We start from the raw sequence: 25,521 nt of genomic DNA, 5'->3' as shown, positions 1-25,521 counted from the left end.
ACATGAACTTGATAATTTCTCCGAATGGTGCTCAACTAATCGGATGAGTCTGAATACCCACAAATGCTCTGTCATTTCATTTCCTCATATTACTTCAATTATACCATCGACAATACCGTTAAGGATTCAGGTATTCTCTCAAATTCACGTCTAACCTACAAAGATCACGTAGGTTATATAACCACTAAATCCTCAAGAAGTCTTGACTTCATCTTTCGCGCTGCAAGACTCTCGTAAACGTTCAACAGTCAATTACGATTATAAGCTTAAAAGCATAACGCTACAACGAGTCGACTGCATCGAGGATCAAGGAGATTCGATTCGAGGCTCACGTTTCGCGACCATATCGCATACGTATCATCAAAAGCATCCAAAGCTCTTGACTTCATGTTTCGTTCAACAAAATGCTTTAGGGATATATATTGCTTGAATGCTATATATTGTGCTCTAGTCCACTCGATTCTCGAATATGCATCCTGTTGTTTGGGCACCATACTATCAGAATGGCATTTTACGTGTGGAGGCCGTTCAGCGAAAGTTTGTGAGGTTTGCCTTCAGATATCTACCGTGGAATTATCCTCATAATCTTCCAAGTTATGAGCATCGGTGCAATCCCATCGGACTTGAAACTTTACAGGATCGTCGAAATGTTGCAAAAACCTGTTTCATCTCTGACCTGATACTGTCTCACATCGATTGTCCTGAGCTACTCCAGCAGGTCGATTTCAATATTCAGCGAAGAAACCTACGGACACGAAATTTCATTCTAATACCATTCTCACGCACTAACTATGGCTACAATGAACCTATGTTGAGCATGTGTCGCGAGTTTAATCGTTTTCTCTTCGACTTCGGGCTGTCTCGTGCTTCACTCAAAAAACGCTACACCTCCGCACTTACAAACTCTCTTGACAGCAATTATTTTTAAGATTAAGTTGAGTTCATTGTTAAATTTAGTTCCTCTTGTTTATAAACATCATTAGGGTTATTATTGTACCCGTTGATATGTATGTAGTGAACAGTTAACCACTAAATCCCCAAGAAGTGTTGACTTCATCTTTCGCGCTGCAAGACAATTCACTAATGTCCAGTGCCTGAAAGTTCTTTATTACTTGTTGGTTCGATCCTCACTGGAGTATGCAGTAGTTGTATGGACACCACACCACTAAAACAGTACACAACAAGTAGAGGCAATTCAACGCAAATTTATCCGCTTGACTCTTAGACGATTGCCTTGAAAGGATCCTTTTAATCTCCCAAGATATGAGGATCGCTGCCAGCTAATCGATCTAGATCTTCTAATGAACCGAAGAAATGTTGCTAAGGCTTGCTTAGTGTCTGATGTCTTGCAATCTTACATCGACTGCTCTGCTTTGCTAGACATGTTTAATTTTGATATTTGTTGCACAATTTCCTACGAATCCCGACATTCCACGCCAACTACGGCCACAATGAGCCAATTAGTAGTATGTGTCGTGTGTTTAACCGTTGTTATTGTGGTTTTGATTTTCATTTGTCTCGCTCTGCTAATAAAAATAGGTTCCGTGAAGTGCTCCGTTAGTTTAGTTTAGCTTAGTATATTGTGTTCCGTTGGTTTAGTCTAGGTTGACATTAAGTAGAATAAGATATATTGATGTTAGATGTAAATTGTGTCATTTGGATTGTATAATCTGTTGATGCTTAAAAAGAGGAGGTTTATTTAATAAAAAAAAGGCTTGAATGAACCACACTTAAATGGGCTTTTCCCTCACTCCAAAATAAAAAATAAATAAAATAAAAAACTCCGGAACTGCACCCAATAGAAAAATACTGGACCATTATAGAGGAGCACCATCTAAAACCGACATAAAATGGTGGAGAATTTAGAAGAAGTGAAGAAAACATGGGTTAATATGCAAAAGACTGTGGATTCTGAGGTCGTGCAGAACCTTATGGCTGGGGATAAGGCTAAGATTGGCGCATCCTTATATAAAGGCGAAATAAATTAAATGCGTGATACCAAAACCAGCATTGTTTCTTTATACTCACTGAAAATTTGGTGATAAAAGGATAAAAATTCGAATTTTGAGAATGTATTTTGTGTGCGGATTTTAAACGGTACACTCTCTATTCCCTGACTTGAACTCTTCCACGCCTTTAGGCATCTTGAACATTATTCACAGATATTCTCTCGAAGCAGTTTATCCTAACATGCACATGGCGCTACTAATTTTCCTGACGCTTCCAGTTACAGTGGTATCGTGGGAACGCAGTTTCAGCAAGATCTTGAGTTAGATGCAATTGTGGATTATTTTGCTAGTAGATTTGACTAGAGCATAAGCCTTCTAAATACGAATAAACTGCTCAAAGTGAACATTGATATAAGTGAGTAGTTTTCTCAAAATATCACAATCTCAAAGCTAGTAAAAAATCCAAAAAAAGGAATATGTTTTGAGCGCCTTTTTCGTAGTTTGCCAGGGGTGCTGGCTATCCTCACTACGCCGTTGCTCTAATGACATACATTTTCGTATCCAGTGAAGTGTTGTGTATGGAACATAGGTCAAATTTTTCAACTTATCAGTGGTCACCTGAATGGAAAGCTAGTTATCTCCCTCGATTCTTTCCAGCATTACCCGAGATAACTCAACACGTCTCTTTAATATCCTCGCGTCTATCTCAAATAGGTGATAGCTCATCCCACGAGATGCGTAATCAAGTGAATGAAAAGTTATCGTCCTAGTGGCATCAGAACATCGATGACCAAGCCTCTTTGACCGCCCTGAATGATCACAAATGTAATTTCCGATTACATACGGGAAGCCGTAGCAAGTACTGGTTCATCATGTTCACATGATATACAATGACAATGACAATTATAGATCAAAGAGACGGCTTCGTTCATCGTTTGGTCCGAGTTGGAGGGATATCGAATAACTATTCTTAATTAATTTCTGGTCAATGGGTGCAGCAGCAGTCCTCGGATGAAGGAGCTGTAGGAGGAGTACCGGAGAAGCAAGGCGCAGAAACCGGACCCAATCCTTCCGTTACGGAGCATCAGGCAGAGCCCAACCCAGTGAAGGAACCACCGATGCAGCGTGGAGAAATTCGGGTAGATCCGTCGAAACACAACCGGAATCAGCAGCGGAACACAGGCGCGATTCCTAAAACGGTTCCGAATCGTCAAATCATTCCGACGACGTCTGTAGGTAATCCTATCCCCTCTGAACCCCCCACACTGCCACCAGGTAAGCCACCAAAAATTATTCTACCAAAAGAGAAAAAATTAAATGAAAATAAAATTTAAATAAACGATTATAAAGATATGCTAGAGAAATTGGGATCTATTAGCCCGGTACTCCTAAATATGAGTCGGGCTGAACCTGTTGGGGCTAAGCCTGTTTCTCAAGGCCCACCCCCCTCTACGTTTCCTCTCTCCACACCTCCAGAGAGGAACGGAGATCAATTTGCTCCTCAAGCCAATACAGGTCCAAATAATAACGATTTACATTCAAATGTACGTTCTATTCCGGCACCAAGAATGCCTGAAACTGGTCCTTCCCCCTCGCAGTTGGCCGCTCGACAAATTATGCCCCGCGACCTTCCCCCTTTCGCCGGTAACCCCGCGGACTGGCCTATATTTATTAGTTCGTTTGTCAATACAACCGCCGCGTGTGGATATTCCAGTGTTGAAAACTTAACCCGACTACAACGATGCCTGAAAGGTGCAGCGTATGAAGCAGTAAGAAGCCGTCTCCTTCTCCCGGAATCAGTGCCGCAGGTCATCAACACTCTTCAGCTTCTCTATGGACGTCCGGAACTCCTGATCAATGTGCTGTTGGATAAGGTGAGATCGACTCCAGCACCTAAGGCGGAACGTCTAGAAACGCTCATCGAGTTTGGAATGGCAGTACAGAGCTTGTGTGACCATTTGGAGGCAGCAGGTCAACAGTCCCACCTGATGAACCCGTGTTTGCTGATGGAGCTGGTGGAAAAGTTGCCCGCACATGTGAAAATGGAGTGGGCGAGTTTCATGCAGCGATTTCCTGAGGTGAACCTTAAGACTTTCGGAACCTTCATGGACGGCATTGTGGTATCGGCCAGCAAGGTAACCCGATATACTGGAGGATACGGAAAAGGAGCCAGCGTGGACAAGTCAACAACGAAGAACAGAGGGTCGATCAACACGCATGTTAGCCAACCGGAAGTACCGAAGAAAGAGGATAAGCCATGTGGTGTTTGCAAGCGGCGAGGGCATCGGGTACGGGACTGCGACAACTTTAAAGCGCTCTCTGTCGACGACCGGTGGAAGACAGCACAGGACAACGAACTTTGTCGCAGCTGCTTAAATGCGCACGGCAGAAGGAGTTGTCGAAGTGCAACCCAGTGTGGAATCAACGGATGCCCTTTCCGCCACCACCCACTACTGCATTCCAACCGTAGTAATCGACCGTCCAGTGGATCAACAGCGCCCAGGGTAGCGTACAATATCGAAACTGCGGGAAATCATGCACATCGTATGCAGGATCAATCGCTGCTTTTTCGTATAATTCCAGTGACGCTCTATGGACCGAAGAGAACAGTGAAAACCTTTGCATTCCTGGACGACGGCTCGTCCTTAACACTAGTAGAAGAGGAGCTTACAAACAAGATCGGTATCGACGGGATACCGGCACCATTGTGTCTAACCTGGACGGGGAATGTGTCCAGAATCGAAGCTGAATCGAAGCAGTTGCAGTTAGAGGTGTCCAGCGCTAACGGTGGAAAGCACCACCAACTGAAGAATGTGCGTACCGTGAAAAAACTAGCTCTGCCTGGTCAGACGTTGCGAATCAACGAGTTCGTGGACAGGTATAAGCATCTTCGCGGCCTCCCACTTTCCGGATACGAGAACGCAGTACCTCAGCTGCTGATAGGAGTCAACAACTTACGGTTTACATTACCGTTGAAGGTGAAAGAAGGTGATTCCAACGAACCAGTTGCCATGAAAACCCGTCTGGGCTGGTGTGTATACGGGGGGATCGATACTTCGTTGACCATTGCCGTCAATTTCCACGCTTGTGATTGTGACTCGGATCGTGCACTGCACGAACTGGTGAAGGATTATTTCACTCTAGAGGACGTCGGTTCCAGACCGAAGAATGAATTGCTGTCAGCCGATGACAGGAGGGCTCAGCATATTCTGGAGAAGACCACTACACGGGTGGGCAATCAATTTGAGACAGGGCTGTTATGGAGGTACGACGAAGTTGAATTTCCGGACAGCTACGGAATGGCTTTACGAAGACTGGAGTGTCTAGAACGTCGGATGGTGAGGAATCCATTATTAAAAGAGAAAATTCACCGTCAAATTGAAGAGTACCAGCAGAAAGGTTACACGCATCGAGCTAACGAGGAGGAGGTAAAAGCAGTCGATCCTAGAAGAGTCTGGTACCTACCGCTGGGAGCGGTAGTGAATCCAAAGAAGCCGGAAAAGGTCCGGCTCATCTGGGATGCCGCAGCTGTAGTGGATGGAATCTCCCTCAACGCAATGCTTCTCAAAGGCCCGGATCAGCTCACATCATTGCCAGCTGTATTGTCGCGGTTTCGCCAGTTTGCGGTGGCAGTCGCCGCCGATATTCAAGAGATGTTCCATCAGTTGCGGATCCGTGGAATAGATCGACACTCGCTGCGTTTCTTGTTTCGTGAAGATCCAACCGTTACACCAGATGTCTATGTTATGGACGTGGCTACATTCGGGGCTACCTGCTCCCCAGCATCGGCGCAGTATGTCAAGAACAGGAATGCCGCAGACTGTGCCGACAAGTATCCAAGAGCTGTCGAAGGGATAATAGAAAACCACTACGTTGACGACTACCTCGAGAGCTTTGGTACAGTAGCGGAAGCAGTGCAGATATCGGAGCAAGTGAGGGCGATCCATAGCAAAGGAGGCTTTCTGCTACGAAACTGGCAGTCAAACAGTGCTACCGTGAAGCAGCAATTGGGTGAAACCACAGTCTCCTCTAACAAACATTTGTTTCATGATAAAACAGCAGAAAACGGACGCGTATTGGGCATGCTGTGGTTAACGGACGAAGATTGCCTAAGCTTTAGCGTACAGCTGAAGGAAGACGTGCAGCGAATCCTGAAAAGTGAATCCCGTCCTACGAAGAGACAAGTTCTACGTTGTCTCATGAGTTTTTTCGATCCACTGGGCCTCTTGAGCGCTCTCATGGTCCACGGCAAGATCTTGCTACAAGACATATGGCGCGCTGGAACTCAATGGGATGAGCAGATCAGTGAAGACCACGAGGAGCGATGGCGGAGCTGGACTGCCGTGTTACAGCGGATTTCGACCGTAAAAGTTCCCCGATGCTATTTCCCGAACGCTACCCTGCAGTGCTACCGTCAGCTGCAATTGCACATCTTCGTGGACGCGAGCGAGGCTGCGTATGCAGCGGTAGCGTATTTTCGAATCGTCGAAACAAATGGTACGTCAAGATGCGCCCTGGTGACGGCAAAAACCAAGGTTGCGCCCCTGAAACACCTGTCCATTCCACGGTTGGAGCTACAGGCTGCTGTACTTGGAACTCGATTGATGCGTTTTACTCTGGAGTCCCACACCGTAATAATAACCGAGCGGTACATGTGGTCGGACTCTACAACAGTTTTGGCATGGCTTAGAGCGGATCCCCGCAAGTATAAGCAGTACGTAGCCTGCAGAATTGGGGAAATACTGGAGCAGACGGATGTGAACGAGTGGTGGTGGGTACCTTCGAAGAATAACCCAGCGGATTACGCCACGAAATGGGGAAGCGGTCCATCTGTGGACGTTAAGGGTGTTTGGTTCCAGGGACCAGGCATCTACGGTGAGGCGAAAAATACAGATTTCCTCACTCAAGAGGAGCTGCAGCAAGCAGAAGTGATGCTGATTGTGATGGCACAACGACAGCGGTTCTCAGACGAACTTGCGGTGCTCTCACGTGATCGTGACCGACCCAAAACCGAACGAGTGGGTTTAAGCAAAGCCAGCTCGCTGTACCAACTGACGCCATTCGTCGATGAAACCGGTATTATGAGAGTGGATGGACGGATAGGAGCAGCCGCAAATGTATGCTTCGAGGCGAAGTACCCTGCAATTCTTCCCAAGAAACACCGACTGACAGAGCTTATAATAGAAGCGTATCACCGAAAGTTCCAGCACGCCAATTCAGAGACCCTGGTGAACGAGATAAGACAGCGATACTATGTTTCTCACCTACGAGCAGTCGTCCGCAAGATCGGGAGCGAATGTAACGTGTGCAAGCAGCTTCGAGCGACTCCTCATGTTCCACGCATGGCATCCCTTCCTCCAGCCCGCTTAGCTTCGTTCACGAGGCCTTTTACCTACGTTGGCCTAGATTTCTTTGGACCCTTAGTTGTGAAAGTGGGGCGTAGCAATGCGAAACGTTGGGTTGCGCTTTTCACTTGCCTTACAATCCGTGCGGTGCATTGTGAGTTAGTATTCAGTTTATCAACCGACGCCTGCCTGAAGAGTATTCGTCGTTTTGTGTGTCGCCGAGGCGCCCCGGCCGAAATTCATTCTGATAATGGCACTAATTTCTGTGGCGCGGTGAGACAGATCCAGCAGGGACTTGCTGCGACGGTAACCAGTACGACAACCAAATGGCTGTTCATTCCGCCTACAGCCTCCCATATGGGCGGCGCATGGGAGCGCATGGTGCGCTCGGTGAAGCAGGCGATGATGGGTGCCTATAACAGCGATCGAAAGCTCGACGACGAATCGCTGAACACGTTGATCATTGAAGCGGAAGCCATTGTTAACAGCCGTCCCCTCACTTATTTGCCATTGGACGCAGAGGAAAGCGAGGCTCTATCTCCGAACCACTTCCTGTTAGGAAGCTCGAGCGGAGTTCAGCTACCTGTGGCGGAACCGACGGATAGTTCAGAAGCATTGAAGAATTCCTGGAGCATGATACAGCATCAACTGGATTGCTTCTGGAGGCGATGGATCCGGGAGATGCTCCCAACGCTGACCAAGAGGACAAAATGGTTCGGGGAAGAGAGGATGATTAGTGACGGAGACCTGGTGTTCATCATAGACGACGGTAAGCGGAATGACTGGACCAGGGGAAGAGTGATGGAGGTTATACCGGGGGCCGACGGTCGGATTAGGCAAGCAATAGTAAGAACTGCGAGGGGGTTACTCCGTAGACCTGTTTCGAAGCTAGCTATCTTGGATATTGGTGGTAAAACTGGGACCGGTGGCCAGTGTTACGGGGGGAGGATGTTCCCGCTGGGCGCACTGCTACATCTAAGCGTTTCACGGTGTTACCTCGACTTAATCCCGCTAACGGCTGTCAAACACCCACAAACGGTTCATAGGATGACAACCGGAAAGAAAGAAAAATAATCTCCACCATTAGAAAGTCATAAACAGAGTAGTTGTCAGTGAAAAGATATAAATTGAGTTTCTTTGATTAAAAATTGTTAGTGGAATACTAAATTGGCTCCACGTAAGTAAATTGGAATAACTATTGGTTATTTGTTCACAAGTGTAGATTGAATTTTAGATCGTCCTATTAGTTAGAGCTATCTTGGAGATCCCGCGTGATAAGAATTTGTACTCGCTATCACCGAAAGTGTGAGTAAAAAATGTATACCTAACCTAAAACAGAAATGGAAAATTGAAATATATTTACAGTTAAAAGCTGCGCAAAACAAACAGATTCTGTTTCTGTGCTGCTGAGAACCCGGTAAATAGTGAGATTACTCCTTGGACTTTTTTCCTCGCTTCCGCTCGCCGTAACAAGCCCTATTCTGTATTCCGACGGCTTTTCATTTCGTTCGAAGCCGTTGTTTCGTTCGAGTTATAATTTCACATTCCCTATTTCGAACATTTTGTCCATTTAATGTTGATCGAACGAAATGCAAAAACAACTCGAACGGAATACAGAATGGAATCTTATCATATCGTTCGAAATTTTCCGAATCGATCGAAATACAGAATAGGGGTGTATATTCGACCTGGACTTGCGATTCAAATATCTGACCACTAGAAGGCCACTTGAGGTCCTGAAAGTTCCCGGGTGAACAACATTGTCCTTAGGGGTTCAATTACCACCCACATTACCAAGGGCTTCAACGTCATTATCTGGTTCTGGTCTGCTTCCTGGGGTCAAATGATTGTGGTAAAGAACATACTTATTTTTTGTGAGCTTATTCGATCAAATAACCTTTCTTTTCAATTTTCATGTGAAAATTTTAGTTTCAATTTGGAGTAACTTATTTTTTAATTTGCAAATGATAACATTCGATGACTAGAAATTTTATTTTCAATCACAGTCGAACCAACTGATTGCGTCGGTATTCTCTCAGTTCGTCTAAGAAATTATTCTTATATCACAAAAATGACTTTTCTAAAGATATGTGTCTAGTGTATGTACTGGTTACGCCGGTTTGTAATATATTTTGCATTGATATTATTGAACTCTGGTCGAACGGTGCCTATTTCGATCGGGAGAATCCTGACTGGGTACTTCGTCGAGAATAACTGAAATTGAATAAATTGAAAACGTTTAGTTGTTTTGGGTACCTTAACAATGGTTTACCATTTGTTTCACAGACTTTTCTGTTTGTGTTTCCATTGAGGATTTGTTCGTTTCGACTGCTTGGACATATTCTATTGGCTCCTCTAAAACGTTGTTATTATCCATGCAATACTGTGTCAAAGTAGCATCCGTGCAACTTCTTTTGCAACATTCGTCTACTATTCCACGTTTGATGCGATGATGACTTTGACGCTGTGTAGTTGAAGGGCTCAGTTGAAGATATCCTCCTCGTGCCTTGCAAATATCGGAAATACGATCGGCTAAATATTTCCCGCACGATTTGCGTATAGCTCTCCCACTTACACTATAGATCAACGAGATTATTAAAATTGCCATGATGAGATGTCTCTGAAAATACAATCGAAGAACAAACCTAATCAAACTTTTGTTAAAGTTCATTGAGCAAATCATTATCCATATTAACCATTTAGCCGCTTAATTCTATTTTAACAAAGGCGAATATAGGAGAAACAGGAGCTTGTTCGCACGGTTTCTGTATGATTATCATATACTAGAAACTAAATACAGTAAAACCCCGATTATCTGCGTTGCGGATTATCTCATTTGAACCACGTAGCCCATACACGTAGAAGAAAGTTGGCAATTTCAAGCAGTCGCCATAAAATTCATAAATTTTTGCATTGAAATATGAATGCAAAAAACTCAAAGCAAACATTTAACCGGGCAAACGTATGTCGTCCGATGCTCGATAATGCTCAATCCTAACTAAAGGATCGTCTTGTTTGTTTCAAACTAACCGGGCATTCAATGGAACACAAGTTTGCTTGCGAGAGGTCGCCGGGATCATGAAGTGCATTCGTTCGACAACTCGAAAGTAGCTCGGACAACAAAGGTGTTTTTTTACATCGAATCATACTGTGTTTTTTATCGGTCGGAAGACCCAAATCAGTCTCTCACACGTTACTCTCAAGAGTTGGGCATCTCTATGACGTCGTTGTGGCAAATTTTGCGAAAAGATCTTAGTCACATCCTTACAAGATCAAATTGACACAAGAACTGAAGCCGCTTGACCACCAGAAACGTCGTATGTTCGTGAATTGGGCTGAGCGACAACTTGAAAATGATCCGGATTTTCATCGAAAAATCATCTTCAGCTATGAGGCTCATTTCTGGCTGAATGGCTTCGTCAATAAGCAAAATATGCGTTATTAGTCAGGCAGCAATCCGTACGCACGTACTCCATGAGTTACCATTGCATTCCGAAAAAAATATGGTTTGGTTCGGTTTATGGTCCGGCGGCGTCATTGAGCCGTACTTCTTCCAGGATGATCAAGACCGGCACGTTACTGTGAACGGGAATCGCTACCGCTCAACGATAACCGAATATTTTTGGCCCGAATTGGATGATATGGACCTGGACAATAAGTGGTTTCAACAGGACGGCGCCACAAGCCACACGGCGAATTTAACAATCGATTTAATGAAAACCAAGTTTGGTGAGCGTGTTATCTCACGAAATGGCCTAGGTAATAACCCGTCCAAGTTTGTCGGAGAATCTTTTTTCGTTGATTCGTGAAAAACAACGGCGCTTAATTCAGGAACAACGTGAAAATCGTGACTCTTTCGCAATACATGACCGTAGTACCGAATGCTTCGCATACAGCCGATACACAAGAACATCTTGTTGGATTGATAGACTTGCTATCAAAGCAGCGAGAAGAATGTTCAGCCTAGAAATTGATGGACAATGAAGCAGCCTCGACATCATATCGAACTTCAGCTTCATCTAATTTTAGTGATAATGTGGATGACATGAAAATTGAATTCGACTATGAGTATACCGTCGATAAAGCGAAAACTCTCCTCGACAGAACAGAACAAAATTCGTTGTTCCATATAGCTCTTTACATCATCAAAATAAGTCAGCGGGAAAGAATATGTCAGCCGCTTCGGTCGTGCGATTTGACGCCGTTAGAATATTTCCTGTGGGGCTACATCAAGTCTATGGTCTATGCCAACAAGCCAGCGACGATTGATGAACTTCGTACGAATATCGAACGTGAAATTGTTTTTGTTTTATTCAAACAAAACTTTTGTGCTCTTATTGATATCACCGATATCACCGTTGATCTTTTATTGGAAACTAGCTAACCCGGCAAACTTCGTCCCGCCCATTTACTTGATTAATTCTCGAGTAATGCAGAAATTTGTGTTTTATTTGTATGGCAGCCACCCCTAAGAGAGGGGGGAGGGGTATCTAACCACCATAGAAACATTCATTGCACCCTAAAGTTTTCATATGCCTAATTTGGTTTAATTTGCTTGATTAATTCTCGGGTAATGCAAAAATTTATGTTTCATTTGTACGGCAGCCCCCTCTAAGAGAGGGGGAAGGAGTATCTTAACACCATAGAAACATTTATTGCATCCTAAAACCTCCACATGCCAAATTTGGTTTCATTTGCTTGATTAATTCTCGAGTAATGCAGAAATTTGTGTTTCATTTGTATGGCAGCCCCCCCTTTGAGTGGGGGAAGGACTGTCTAACCATCATAGAAACATTTATTGCACCCTAAAACTTTCACATGCCAACTTCGGTTTCGTTTGATTGATTAATTTCCGAGTAATGCAAAAAATTGTGTTTCATTTGTATGGCAGCCCCCTCTAAGAGTGGGGGAAGGAGTATCTTATCACCATAGAAACATTTATTGCATCCTAAAACCTCCACATGCCAAATTTGGTTTCATTTGCTTGATTAATTCTCGAGTAATGCAGAAATTTGTGTTTCATTTGTATGGCAGCCCCCCCTTTGAGTGGGGGAAGGACTGTCTAACCATCATAGAAACATTTATTGTACCCTAAAACTTTCACATGCCAACTTTGGTTTCGTTTGCTTGGTTAATTTCCGAGTAATGCAGAAATTTGTGTTTCATTTGTATGGCAGCCCCCCCTTAGAGAGGGGGGAGGGGTCTCAAAATATCACGAAAACCTTTTTTTTTTTTGTTTTTTTATAAATTCGTTTATTTTTACAGGCTCAGTTACATAAGTTTAAAGGAGCCGAAATCTTAAATATATTTTTAAAACTATATGTTAATCCCGCCACGTCTACGGACCCGTCAAACCACAACTCTCCTACTGGTGTTGTTGCCACTACTGCCCAATTGCTGTTTATCACTGCTACTACTGCCCCAACTACTACTGTTAACCGCGTACCGGACATGGAGTTGTCAACAGTAGTAAATATAAACAATAAAAAGGATAGATGGTTGTGAATAGCGAGAGTGATCAAATTGAACCTATTTTATATTGTATTTCTTATTGGTATAAATTGAAGCTGAATAGAACTTAAAACTATTCATTTATTGATAGAGCGATTACCAGGTAGATTTTCAGAATTAGTAATCAAAATATTGAATTATAATTTGAAGTTTATTTGAAGATTGATTAAAATCTCAGCGAGTAAAAACTGGCTGTACAGAATAGTGCGGTAACGAATCACTAAAAGTGAGTTCCCTCTATTTTATATTTATATAGTATGATTACTGAAGTAACTTATGTATTTCTCAGGAAATTTGTCATTACCATTTTTGAATACACTGCACGGATGTTCGAATAAATTGACAAATTTAGGATTCATTTGTGACCGCACAACACTTTACAAATTTCTTTTAATCGACAAACTGTGAGATGTCCGGCAAAGGAATGAAGTCGGGACTTGGTAAAAACAATGCTGAGGATGCGTCTACTGATCGTCAGGAAGATGAAGCGGGTAGCGCTTGTCAAACCAGGATAGATACAACTGTAGGTGTTCCTATCAGCAGTTGCTGCGAGTGCAACAAATGCAACGAATGCAACAGCGGTCGCGACGAGCGACGCATTGGATGTGAGGAACCAGGAAGCAGGCGCATCGAGCACTGCAGCGGTAAATGTCAACGTTGCCAGTAGAGCAAACGCCACTAGCAAAGGAGCAGTGCCGAAGCAGCCAGCTTCGACTGCGGAATCGACAATCAAACCTATGTCAAATATACGCGGCAAAGTCGTTGTTAGACGCAATCCGGTACGAGACGCGCGTCCGAATCGGCGCAATAGCTGTGAGTTGTGCGCGGAAAGGGACAACAGTAGAATGGTGCAGTGTGATGAGTGCGGAAGATGGTTCCACTTCTCCTGAGTGGAAGTTACTGAAGGAGTAGCGGAAATCAGTTGGAACTGTCCACTGTGCCCAACCCTACAGAGCGATGTACAACAGCTAACTTCAACGAAAGACACCCATAAAAGGGTCCAGGACGATAATCCACCCGCAAAAGAATCCAGTGAAACGAAATCATGCGGAAAGAAGAGTAGTAAACGGAGTGAACAGCGGAAGAAAAATTATTTAAGGTTGCAGAAACTTGAGGAGCAAAAGAAGCTGGAGCAGAAATATCTGGACAAAAAATATAAGATTTTGGAAGAGATGGAAGGCGGTAGTGCGTCAGATTCAGACGATGAAGATCCTGAAAGGATGTCCCATGTCTCACAATGGGTCAGAGAAACGGAATCTGGCGGATGTATCTGGCGTTCTTTCCACATTGAAAATGCTATATGGCAGACCAGAAACAATCGTCCAAGCAGCGATTAGAAAAATTCGCTCCCTACCATCCCCGGAGATCGATCGACTAGAGACATTGGTGACCTTCGCACTAACCGTCGAAAATTTGGTAGCAACAATCGCTCAAGTTTGAATTAGTGGATAGGCTACCACCAACATTGCGATTGGATTGGGCGAAGTATTCTCGAGGTAATCCGGCCCCGAATCTTACGGATTTTAGTTCCTGGCTATATTGTATAGCGGAGGATGCAAGCGCGGTTATGCAGACCACTACTTTTATTTCACGTAACCGAGGCAACAAGAAAGACGCATTCATCAACTTCCATTCCGAAACTGACGTCAATTGGTACGGATCCCCTTCGGTTCCAACAAATGAGGTTCATACACATGGACGAGACACGCCAAACAAGTGCGTCGCGTGCAAAGGTTCATGTTCATCGCTTACAAGATGCAAACGATTCGTCGACCTGAGCTACGAGTCGAAGTGGGCAGTAATACGAGAAGCGAAATTGTGTCGTAAATGTCTGCGCAAGCACAACGGTACGTGTAGACAACAAGGCAAATGTGGAGTCAATGGGTGTAGCTACCTGCACCATCCTCTACTCCATGCAGAGAAAATTGAAGTCGATAGAAGTTTCCCACACACAGATGCCGCTACGAACACAAGTTGCAATGTTCACCAAAGCCAGACAAATGAGGTGTTGTTCCGGATTGTACCCGTCGTACTTTATGGTCCATCTAAAATGGTTCATACTTACGCGTTTATTGATGATGGTTCCGAGCTGACGCTCATAGAACACTCTCTTGCGCAAGAGCTGGGACTTCAAGGTTCTCAGAAGACGCTCTGCTTAAAGTGGACAGGTGGAACTACAAGAATGGAGAATGAATCTCACAAGGTGGAACTTGCTATATCTCCTACGAGAAATACATCTCAGAAGTATCATCTGACGAGTGTTCGAACTATACAGGAGTTAAAACTACGACCACAAACTCTGATAGCATCCGATGTGCAGAGTCGATATACCCATCTTGCTGGCATTCCTCTCGAATCCTATACCGAGGTAAGTCCGCGTATTCTGATCGGTTTGGATAATGCGCGGCTCGGACATGCATTCAAGAGTCGGGAAGGAAAACCATTCGAGCCGATAGCCGTCAAAACTCGTCTGGGATGGATTGTGTACGGGAACTGCTCGTCCAAACAACTCTTCGGGAGCCACATCAATTACCATGCTGTACAAGTGTGCGAGTGCAACGAAGGCTCTGATGAAAATTTACATTATTTCACTCTTGACAGTATGGGTATCTTCAAGCCTGATAAGCTACATCTCTCTGTAGATGACCAACGTGCTACGAAAATTCTAGAAACGGTGACTTTTCTTAAAGAAGGCCGCTTCGAATCTGGTCTACTTTTCAAGTACGACACCGTGCGTCTTCCCGACAGCAAAGCGATGGCCCTCAAAAGATGGGAATGTCTTGAGCGCCGAATGAAGAAAGACGATGTTTTGGCGAAGACAATACGGGAAAAAATGGCCGAGTACGTTCAGAAAGGGTACGTCCGAAAGTTGACAGAGAAGGAGTTGAAAACCCGTCGACTGTGCGAGTGGTATCTGCCAGTATTTCCAGTCTTTAACCCCAACAAACCGGGAAAACTTAGGTTGGTTTGGGATGCGGCAGCAACAGTTCAAAGAATATCATTGAACTCAGTCCTGCTGAAAGGGCCCGATCACATGGCATCGCTTTTATCAGTTCTGATTCAGTTTCGGGAGTTTCGAGTTGCAGTATGCGGGGACATTCGTGAAATGTTCCACCAAATTATGATAAGGCGAGAAGATCAGTATTTTCAATTATTCTTCTGGAAAGAAAACGAGGATAATGACCCACCAGATGTGTACATTATGAAAGTGATGACGTTTGGCGCCTGCTGTTCGCCCGCGACGGTATGTGATAAACATCAACGCCAAACGATTTGAGCACGAATGCCCGCAAGCTGTTAACGCGATTGTGAAAAATCATTACGTTGATGACATGCTCGCTAGCGTCGAAACAAATGAAGATGCTGTTAAGCTAGTACAAGACGTCAAACGCATCCACGCCGCAGGAGGATTCGAGATGCGAAATTGGCTATCCAATTCATTAGCTGTCCTGGCTTCCGTTCAGGAAGAAGTGACTAACGAAAAGAACCTCGGATTTGGCGAAGAAAACGCCACCGAAAAAGTATTGGGACTTTGGTGGAATACTACTGCGGACTGCTTCACTTTCAAGGTGTCCCCACGGTACAACCAGGATCTGCTCTCTGGGCACCGACGACCCACTAAACGCGAGGTGCTCCGAACACTCATGATGATGTTCGATCCATTGGGCTTTATTGCACACTTTCTCATGTACCTAAAAGTACTTCTGCAGGAGATTTGGAGATCCTCGATTGACTGGGACACCCACATCGAAGAACCACAATTCCAAAAGTGGCTAATTTGGTTAAAGGTTTTACCAGAGGTGAACAATGTCAAAATTCCAAGGTGTTATAGAGTATCCGTGTTATTAAACAGCAAGGTCCAGATGCACACGTTCGTCGATGCGAGCGAGAACGGATTCGCCGCCGTTATATATCTCAGGTTCGAAGAAGGAGACGTCATTGAAACCGCCTTTGTCAGCGCCAAAACACGGGTTGCTCCACTGAAGTTCCTCTCCATACCACGCTCAGAGCTGCAATCCAGTGTTCTAGGAGTTCGCTTAGCGAACAGCGTTGCACAGTCATTATCCGCTAGGTTGTCCGAACGTTATTTTTGGACCGATTCGAGAGACGTTCTCTGTTGGATAAACTCCGATCATCGACGATACAGCCAGTTCGTAGCATTCCGTGTAAGTGAGATACTGGAAACATCAGACGTGAAAGAGTGGCGGTGGGTTCCACCAAAACAGAACGTGGCTGATGAAGGCACCAAATGGTCGCGCCAACCGGATCTCAGTGCATCCAGTCGCTGGTTTCAAGGACCGGAATTCCTTCGAAAACCTAAGGCCTATTGGCCGGCTGCCCCACAGTATGGGGTGACGGACACGGAATTGCGAGCGCATGTGTTCATGTACGCTCCCACGGAGGAACCGATTATAAATCCACAGAACTTTTCGAAATGGGCCACTATGCTACGTACTACGGCATACGTTTTTCGATATATATTCAACTCGAAGATGGTCAGTAAGAGTGAGCGGACTAGTGGACCGCTAACACAGCAAGAGTTGATAAGAGCCGAGAAATTTCTCTATCGTCTAGCCCAGCAATGCGAGTATGCGGAAGAAGTTTCAATCCTTTTCGCCAACCGCCTAAATGAAACCGAAAGCAATACGATTCCCAAAAACAGCTCTATCGTCTACTTCTGTCCTTTCCTCGATGAGTCCGACGTGTTGAGAGTCCGTGGTCGAACCGGTGCCTGTTCGTTTATCAACTACGACGCAGTAAATCCTATCATCCTTCCGCGCAATCATCACGTTACCCATCTGATAGTACTCCATTACCACCGCAAGTACCACCACCAAAACCACAACACTGTTCTAAATGAGATTCGCCAGCGATATAGAATTCCTCGTCTCAAATCCGTATATGCTACGATCCGCAAAGGCTGCCAGAAATGCATGAACGAGAGGGTAGTCCCACAACCCCCAGCCATGAGTGATCTGCCTCCATCGCGCCTAGCCGCCTGCTCTCGTCCGTTCACACATATGGGGATGGATTATTTCGGTCCGATTATGGTCTCCGCAAATCACAAAACGGAAAAACGTTGGGTACTAATTGCTACCTGTCTCACCATCCGCGCCATACATCTGCAAATTGCACACACACTCAGTACTGATTCCTGCATCATGGCTCTACGCAACGTAATAGGTAGGAGGGGTGCACCGGCAGTTATTTACAGCGACCAAGGTACTAATTTCCGTGGTGCTAACAGAGAGTTGAAGGCCGTTTTGGCGAATCTAGATCAACAACGTTTGATTGCCGAATTCACTACACCCCACACCAGTTGGAACTTCAATCCACCAGCTTCTCCACATATGGGAGGAGCGTGGGAGCGTCTAATACGCACAGTCAAACAAAACCTCAATAAGCTTCTGCCAAAAGGCCCGCTTTCCTACGAAGTCCTGGAGAATCTACTTATAGAAGTGGAAAACATCGTGAACTCTCGACCACTGACCAGCATCCCGTTGGAAGACGACGAGTCCCCGGTGCTCACCCCAAACCACTTTTTATTAGGTTCGTCAAACGGTCTGAAGCCATGGACCCTTCTAGACGATAATCCTGCGACGCTCCGGAACTGCTTGCAACACTCTCAAACCTTAGCAAATCAGTTTTGGAAACAATGGCTTCGGGATTACTTACCGTCAATCACACGACGACCCAAATGGTTTGACCCAGCGAAACCAATCGAGGTCGGGAATATCGTCGTAATTGTGGACCCTAACTCTCCACGTAATTGTTGGCCGAAAGGGCGAGTTGGAGCTACGAAGCCAGGAGCCGACGGCCAAGTAAGATGGGCTACCATCCAGACCGCACACGGCATATATGAACGCCCGGCCGTGAAAATAGCCGTCCTAGACGTGGGCGTCTCTAAGGATACGCCTCAGAAGGACTAACGGCGCATCCCGGGGGGGAGTGTTAATCCCGCCACGTCTACGGACCCGTCAAACCACAACTCTCCTACTGGTGTTGTTGCCACTACTGCCCAATTGCTGTTTATCACTGCTACTACTGCCCCAACTACTACTGTTAACCGCGTACCGGACATGGAGTTGTCAACAGTAGTAAATATAAACAATAAAAAGGATAGATGGTTGTGAATAGCGAGAGTGATCAAATTGAACCTATTTTATATTGTATTTCTTATTGGTATAAATTGAAGCTGAATAGAACTTAAAACTATTCATTTATTGATAGAGCGATTACCAGGTAGATTTTCAGAATTAGTAATCAAAATATTGAATTATAATTTGAAGTTTATTTGAAGATTGATTAAAATCTCAGCGAGTAAAAACTGGCTGTACAGAATAGTGCGGTAACGAATCACTAAAAGTGAGTTCCCTCTATTTTATATTTATATAGTATGATTACTGAAGTAACTTATGTATTTCTCAGGAAATTTGTAATTACCATTTTTGAATACACTGCACGGATGTTCGAATAAATTGACAAATTTAGGATTCATTTGTGACCGCACAACACTATATATATGAACAATTTTCTTAAATCTATGGTTAGTAATGTGGGAAACCGATTACTCGCGGTGGACTCGAGATTAAAAGGGTGACATATTTTTCTCTGGAAAAGGATGGGGTATAAGGAAATTATTACAATGTTGATAATCACACACACTCAATTCTTAAATCTATTCGTACATCTGTTGTGAATTTACATTTCATTCTCCTGTTTATAGCAAGCGGACCAATTACTCACAAAGGAAGAAATGGAGGGTATAAGCATATAAGGATAATCACACACGAACATCGATAGATTTAAGGAAAACATATATTTGGGACATGTAATCAAGGTCTAACCGAGCCAACACATCTCTCACCGGCACATTGGGCTGCCTTCCTCTAGTCCGAAGGGAGTTCTCTAAATTCGATCTGGCAACAAGATACACCTCACACGACCAAACAACGTGTTCGATGTCGTGGTAACCTCGGCCACAAACGCAGATATTGCTGCCGGCCAAATTGGAACGAAAGAGTAGCGCGTCTAACGAACAGTGATTGGACATGAGTCGGGAGAAGGTGCGAATAAAGTCCCGACTCAAGTCCAGACTTTTGAACCATGGTTTGAGGCTAACCTTAGGGATAATCGAGTGAAGCCACCGGCCCAATTCATCTTCGTTCCATTTGCGTTGCCAGTTAGCGATGGTATTTTTACGGACTAAAGAGTAAAATTCATTGAAGGCGATTTGACGCTGATAAATATCGCCTTCAATCGCACCTACCTTTGCTAATCAGCCCTCTCATTACCCGGAATTGAGCAATGAGAAGGGACCCACACAAAGGTAATGACATAACAGCGTCTGGATAAAGCACTCAAAATTTTTCGTATTCTCTCAAGGAAGTACGGCGAGTGCTTTTCCGGCCTTACTGAACGGATAGCTTCGACAGAGCTAAGACTATCCGTTACAATGTAATAGTGTTCAACAGGTCGTGAGGCGACGCTGTCCAGCGCCCAATGAATTGCTGCCAATTCAGCAATATACACTGAGCAAGGATTCTGAAGACTGTGTGAGGTGCTAAAAAATTCGTTGAACACTCCAAATCCTGTGGACTCATTTATAGTGGACCCATCAATAAAGTACATATTATCACAATTGATACCCCTATATTTTTCATCGAAGATCGTTGGAGCGATCCTCGATCGTTGGTAATCTGAATATCCATGGATATCTTGCTTCATGGACAGATCAAAATGCACAGAGGAATTGATGTAGTCAGGGAAACAAACACGGTTGGGAATATACGAAGAAGGATCAACCTGCATGGAGATGAATTCATGATATGAACTCATGAATCCGGAGTGAAAATTTAGCTCGATCAGCCGCTCAAAATTTCCGATCACCAATAGGTTCATGACCTTACACCGGATGAAGAACCGAAGAGATAATAAATTGAAGCGATCTTTTAGTGGGAGTAGGCCTGCCAAAACCTCGAGACTCATGGTATGCGTTGAGGGCATACATCCCAACGCAATACGGAGACAAAGATACTGAATTCGCTCGAGTTTAATTAAGTGTGTTTTGGCAGCTGATTGAAAACAGAAACTGCCATACTCCATCACTGAGAGAATAGTTGTTCTATACAACATTATAAGATCTTCGGAATGGGCTCCCCACCAGGTGCCGGTAATTGTACGGAGAAAATTTATTCTTTGTTGGCATTTTTTACTCAGATACCTAATATGGGCCCCCCAAGTACATTTGGAGTCGAACCAGACCCCAAGATACTTGAATGACATAGCATGAGTGATCGGTTTACTCAAAAGTTGAAGCTTTGGTTTTGCTGGTCTATGCGTCCTAGAAAAAAACACCATCTCTGTTTTCTCCGTGGAGAATTCGATCCCTAGCCCAATGGCCCAGGTTGAAAAATTGTTCAAAGTATCTTGTAAGGGTTCTTGTAGGTCGGATTCTGTTGATCCTACGACAGAGACCACTCCATCATCTGCAAGTTGTCTTAGGCTGCAATTTTGTGTAAGGCAATTGTCAATGTCGCTTACATAGAAGTTATACAAAAGGGGGCTTAAACATGAGCCCTGGGGGAGGCCCATGTAAGAGACCTGACTTACTGCCGAATCTCCGTGAGAAAAGTTCAAATGCTTCTCACAAAGCGAGTTATATAACATATTATTCAATAGAGGCGGCAGACCCCGAGAGTGTAATTTGTCTGTCAAAACCTCTATTGAAACAGAATCAAAGGCCCCCTTTATGTCCAAGAATACTGAAGCCATTTGTTTTTTTCCGGCGTAAGCCATTTGAATTTCTGAAGAAAGCAACGCAAGACAATCATTCGTCCCCTTGCCCCTGCGGAACCCATATTGTGTATCTGAGAGTAGGCCATTCGTTTCAACCCATCGATCAAGGCGAAACAAGATCATTTTCTCCAACAATTTCCGTATACAAGACAGCATTGCTATTGGGCGGTACGAATTGAAGTCGGACGCGGGTTTTCCGGGTTTTTGAATAGCTATAACTCGTACTTGTCTCCAATCATCTGGAACAATATTATGCTCCAGAAACCGATTGAATAAGTTCAACAAGCGATGTTTTGCCACATCAGGGAGGTTTTTCAGCAAGTTGAACTTAATTCTATCCGATCCCGGAGCAGAATTGTTACATGAAAGGAGAGCAAGAGAGAATTCTACCATCGAAAACTCGGAATCAAGATCGCACCTATCTTGTGGTATATCTCGAACAATTTTTTGCACAGGAGCGGAATCAGGACAAACCTTCCGTGCAAAATTAAAAATCCATCGATGTGAATATTCCTCGCTTTCATTTGTTGAAGAGCGATTTCTCATGTTTCGAGCCACTTTCCATAATTTTTTCATTGACGTTTCTCGTGACAAACCTCCCACGAAATTTCGCCAATAAGCACGTTTTTTCCCTTTGATCAAGTTTTTAAATTGATTTTCAAGGTCTAAATACGATTGAAAATTTTCAATGGTTCCACGTTTCCGAAAAGCTTTGAATGCGTTCGATTTATCCTGATAAAGCTTGGAACATTGGCTATCCCACCATGGATTGGTCACGAAAACCTTCCCCGGCCCCAAAAACCCCTACATACCAATTTTCATGTCGATCGGTTCAGTAGTTTCCGAGTCTATAAGAATCAGACAGACAGACAGACATCACTCCATTTTTATATATATATATATATATAGATTGTTTCATTTTAGAATTTATTTTTAGAATTTTTAGAACAGCTCAATGTGCCGGTGAGAGATGTGTTGGCTCGGTTAGACCTTGATTACATGACCCACATATATGTTAAAGCTATCGATCTTCGTGTGTGATTGTACCTATGTCCTTATACCCTCCTTTTCATCCATTGCGAGCAATTGGCCCCCTTGGTATAAACAGTAAAATAAGTTGAAATGTAAATATACAATAGATATACGAATAGATTTAAGAATCGAGTGTGATCATCAACATTGTAACAATTCCCTTATATCCCATCCCTTTCCTGAAAGATGTCACCCTCTAAACTCGAGTAAACCGCGAGTAATCGGTTTTCCACCTTACTAACAATAGTGTTAGGAAAATTATTTATGTATAGTTTTAAAACATATATTTAAGAATTCGGCTCCTTTAAACTAATGTAACTGAGCCTGTAAAAATAAACGATTGATATAAAAAAAAAAGAATTTTATATAATATGAAATAAATTGAATAAAATATTATTTGAAGCATAACCTTGTAGAATTTTTTTTCTTTACTTATTTATTTATTTTGATTATCATTAAAATCTGTTCATATCGAACAGTTGACCGATTTTATTGATATGGCTGATGGGGGAAGTTCCCCCATTGACGCCAATGAATATTTCTGATACCGAATCTCCTCCTGAAGAATGAAGCAGAAATTGAGGAAGAAAATTCTGTATATGAAGTTGAAAGTTCCGAAGATGAGGAAAATGACAAGAAACAGGAAACAGAAACAGGTCCAAAAGAATACCCTGAAGGCCTCAAAGGTCCATTCATTGTATACTTTATACGAAAATTTAAACCTCTCAATGTCATTCGCATCTAGCAGGAACTAACTCAGATTTTTTCTGATGTTACCGTGATTGCACGGATGGGCCAGATCTAAGATAAGATCAGACAATAGGGGGTCTTTTACGGACCAAATTTCTGTCAGTCGTTCTGATTTCTGATTGGCTGAATTTGATAAATTTTGTAAACAAAGCCGATTTTTTCAGTGTTTCCAATTAAAATAAATAGCGTTGTATTTGTATTGAATTTAGAAATGGTGAATTTAATGAATATTACGATATTTAGTTTAAAGGAAATGAGAAGGACTTATATACAAGTTTATGTATGCCATTTGTCAATTTAGCTTCGTTAGGTCCCTAATGCGATTACATATAATATTTCGGATTATAATTTCCATTGCTAAGGAGAAATGGAAAGTCTCATCATTCACTATGCATATGGGAGAGTTGTTAGCTCTAGCTCGTAAATATGAAAAAAGAGATGGTACCATCCAGGTTGTGTTTTACTGACTACCAATTGTTACACTGCTGACATATTCTTTCCCGCTGACTTATTTTGATGATGTAAAGAGCTATATGGAACAACGAATTTTGTTCTGTTCTGTCGAGGAGAGTTTTCACTTTATCGACGGTGTACTCATAGTCGAATTCAATTTTCATGTCATCCACATTATCACTAAAATTAGATGAAGCTGAAGTTCGATATGATGTCGAGGCTGCTTCATTGTCCATCAATTTCTAGGCTGAACATTCTTCTCGCTGCTTTGATAGCAAGTCTATCAATCCAACAAGATGTTCTTGTGTATCGGCTGTATGCGAAGCATTCGGTACTACGGTCATGTATTGCGAAAGAGTCACGATTTTCACGTTGTTCCAGAATTACAACGGAATTGAGCGCCGTTGTTTTTCACGAATCAACGAGAAAATATTCTCCGACAATCTTGGACGGGTTGTTATGGACATCATTATTATATTATAGATATTATAAATTATAGACTTATTTTATCCTTTAAAACATATTTGTGAGATTGCCTTATTGAAAATATGAAAAATCATTAAATTCGCACCAACCGAATGTTACGATTCATAAAAACAGAAATTTAAAAAAAATCGGAATTTTGTAATTTTTGGCAACTCTGGCATCTTCATGTCATGGCTTCGTTTTTGTACGACGAAGAAGAGTAAGAAGCCAGTTGTCTCATCTTGTCTTAGGGCCAGACAAACTACGAGTTGTCGTCTCAATCAGGACCCAAGCGAACAAAATAACGCGCTGCGACCTCTTTGCGATTGAGTATCGCGTATACGTACCTTGTTAAAACGTCGAAATAGACGGCGTAATAACCGAAAAGGGTTTGACCCGAAAAGAGATAATCGATGCTGTTGTTCGCTTCAAGAACTCCTCACTAAAAACTGTGATGATTCTTGCATGCGATCCACTGAAATCTGTGTCACATAAAAATGGCAAAAGAGTTCTCAATCGGACAAACTTTTTTCGTGTGACTTTTGAGGGCTCCGCCTTTCCAAACTACGTTACAATAGGTGCACTTCGTTTACCTGTTCGGTTGTTTGTACCCCGGGTAATGAAATACAAGAAAAATCAAGCGTTCCTTAAAAGAACGTTTGGTGGGGTGCCCATCCAGGAGACCTCATTAAACTGTACAAAACAACGATATTGTCAGTGTTAGAATATGGTAGTTTTTATTTCCGATTGACTGCCAGGTTTCATATTCTCAAGCTGGAGAGGATACAATATCGCTGTTTGCGTAAAGCTACGGGGTGTTTGCCTTCGACACATATGATGAGTGTCGAAGGAGGAGTACCCCCGTTTACTCTTCTCAGAATTATCTAACAGATTTCTCATCCGTTGATAGATCATGAATCCATTGGTGATTGATAACTTCGAAAATCTATTCCAACTAACTCCTCAGACATGTTTCACGTCTGTATATCATGAGTATCTTACCCACGAAGTGCACCCTTTACCGGGCATCTCCAACCATGTTCGATTTCCGTACTTTTGCAATTCCTCTGTCATTTTTTATCTGTCCATGCGTCAAAGAATCCATGGAATTCCAGATCATCTACTCTCCGACGTAATTCCGCCGATCTTTTTGGCAATATATCGTGGAGTTAGATCTGATATAATGTTCATCACTTACGGTTCACTCATAAATGGGT

The 25,521-nt window shown here is 43.3% G+C and overlaps 2 protein-coding genes across 10 annotated transcripts in view; one reads left to right on the top strand and one right to left on the bottom strand.

Annotated features, from left to right (window-relative positions):
- Positions 1–3,001: 3,001 nt before the first annotated feature.
- Positions 3,002–25,521, top strand: part of LOC129761423 (uncharacterized) — a 98,545-nt gene continuing 76,025 nt past the window's right edge. For 4 of the 9 annotated variants that reach the window (XM_055759144.1, XM_055759151.1, XM_055759163.1 and 1 more), the window contains exons 1-2: positions 3,002–8,471; positions 8,529–8,599. In XM_055759144.1, coding sequence (XP_055615119.1) covers positions 3,302–8,368 — 5,067 coding nt within the window. In that variant the 5' untranslated portion in view covers positions 3,002–3,301 and the 3' untranslated portion in view covers positions 8,369–8,471; positions 8,529–8,599. Of the gene's footprint in view, positions 8,600–8,659; positions 8,712–22,541; positions 22,923–25,521 lie in introns of those variants that run through there. The other 5 variants (XM_055759168.1, XM_055759172.1, XM_055759177.1 and 2 more) reach the window with 5 other exon arrangements.
- LOC129761580 (insulin-like growth factor I) overlaps positions 9,224–25,521 on the bottom strand; it is a 30,257-nt gene continuing 13,959 nt past the window's right edge. Inside the window, exons 2-3 of the mRNA XM_055759320.1 lie at positions 9,567–9,914; positions 9,224–9,508 (exon numbers count right to left, since the gene is read on the bottom strand). Coding sequence (XP_055615295.1) covers positions 9,389–9,508; positions 9,567–9,914 — 468 coding nt within the window. The 3' untranslated portion in view covers positions 9,224–9,388. The remainder of the gene's footprint in view (positions 9,509–9,566; positions 9,915–25,521) is intronic.

This window comes from Toxorhynchites rutilus, chromosome 1, assembly GCF_029784135.1.
Source record: "Toxorhynchites rutilus septentrionalis strain SRP chromosome 1, ASM2978413v1, whole genome shotgun sequence".
In the NCBI taxonomy this organism is placed as follows: Eukaryota; Metazoa; Arthropoda; class Insecta; order Diptera; family Culicidae; genus Toxorhynchites; species Toxorhynchites rutilus.
Note: the sequence above shows the minus strand (reverse complement) of the source record. Positions and strands in the feature narration are given on the sequence as shown.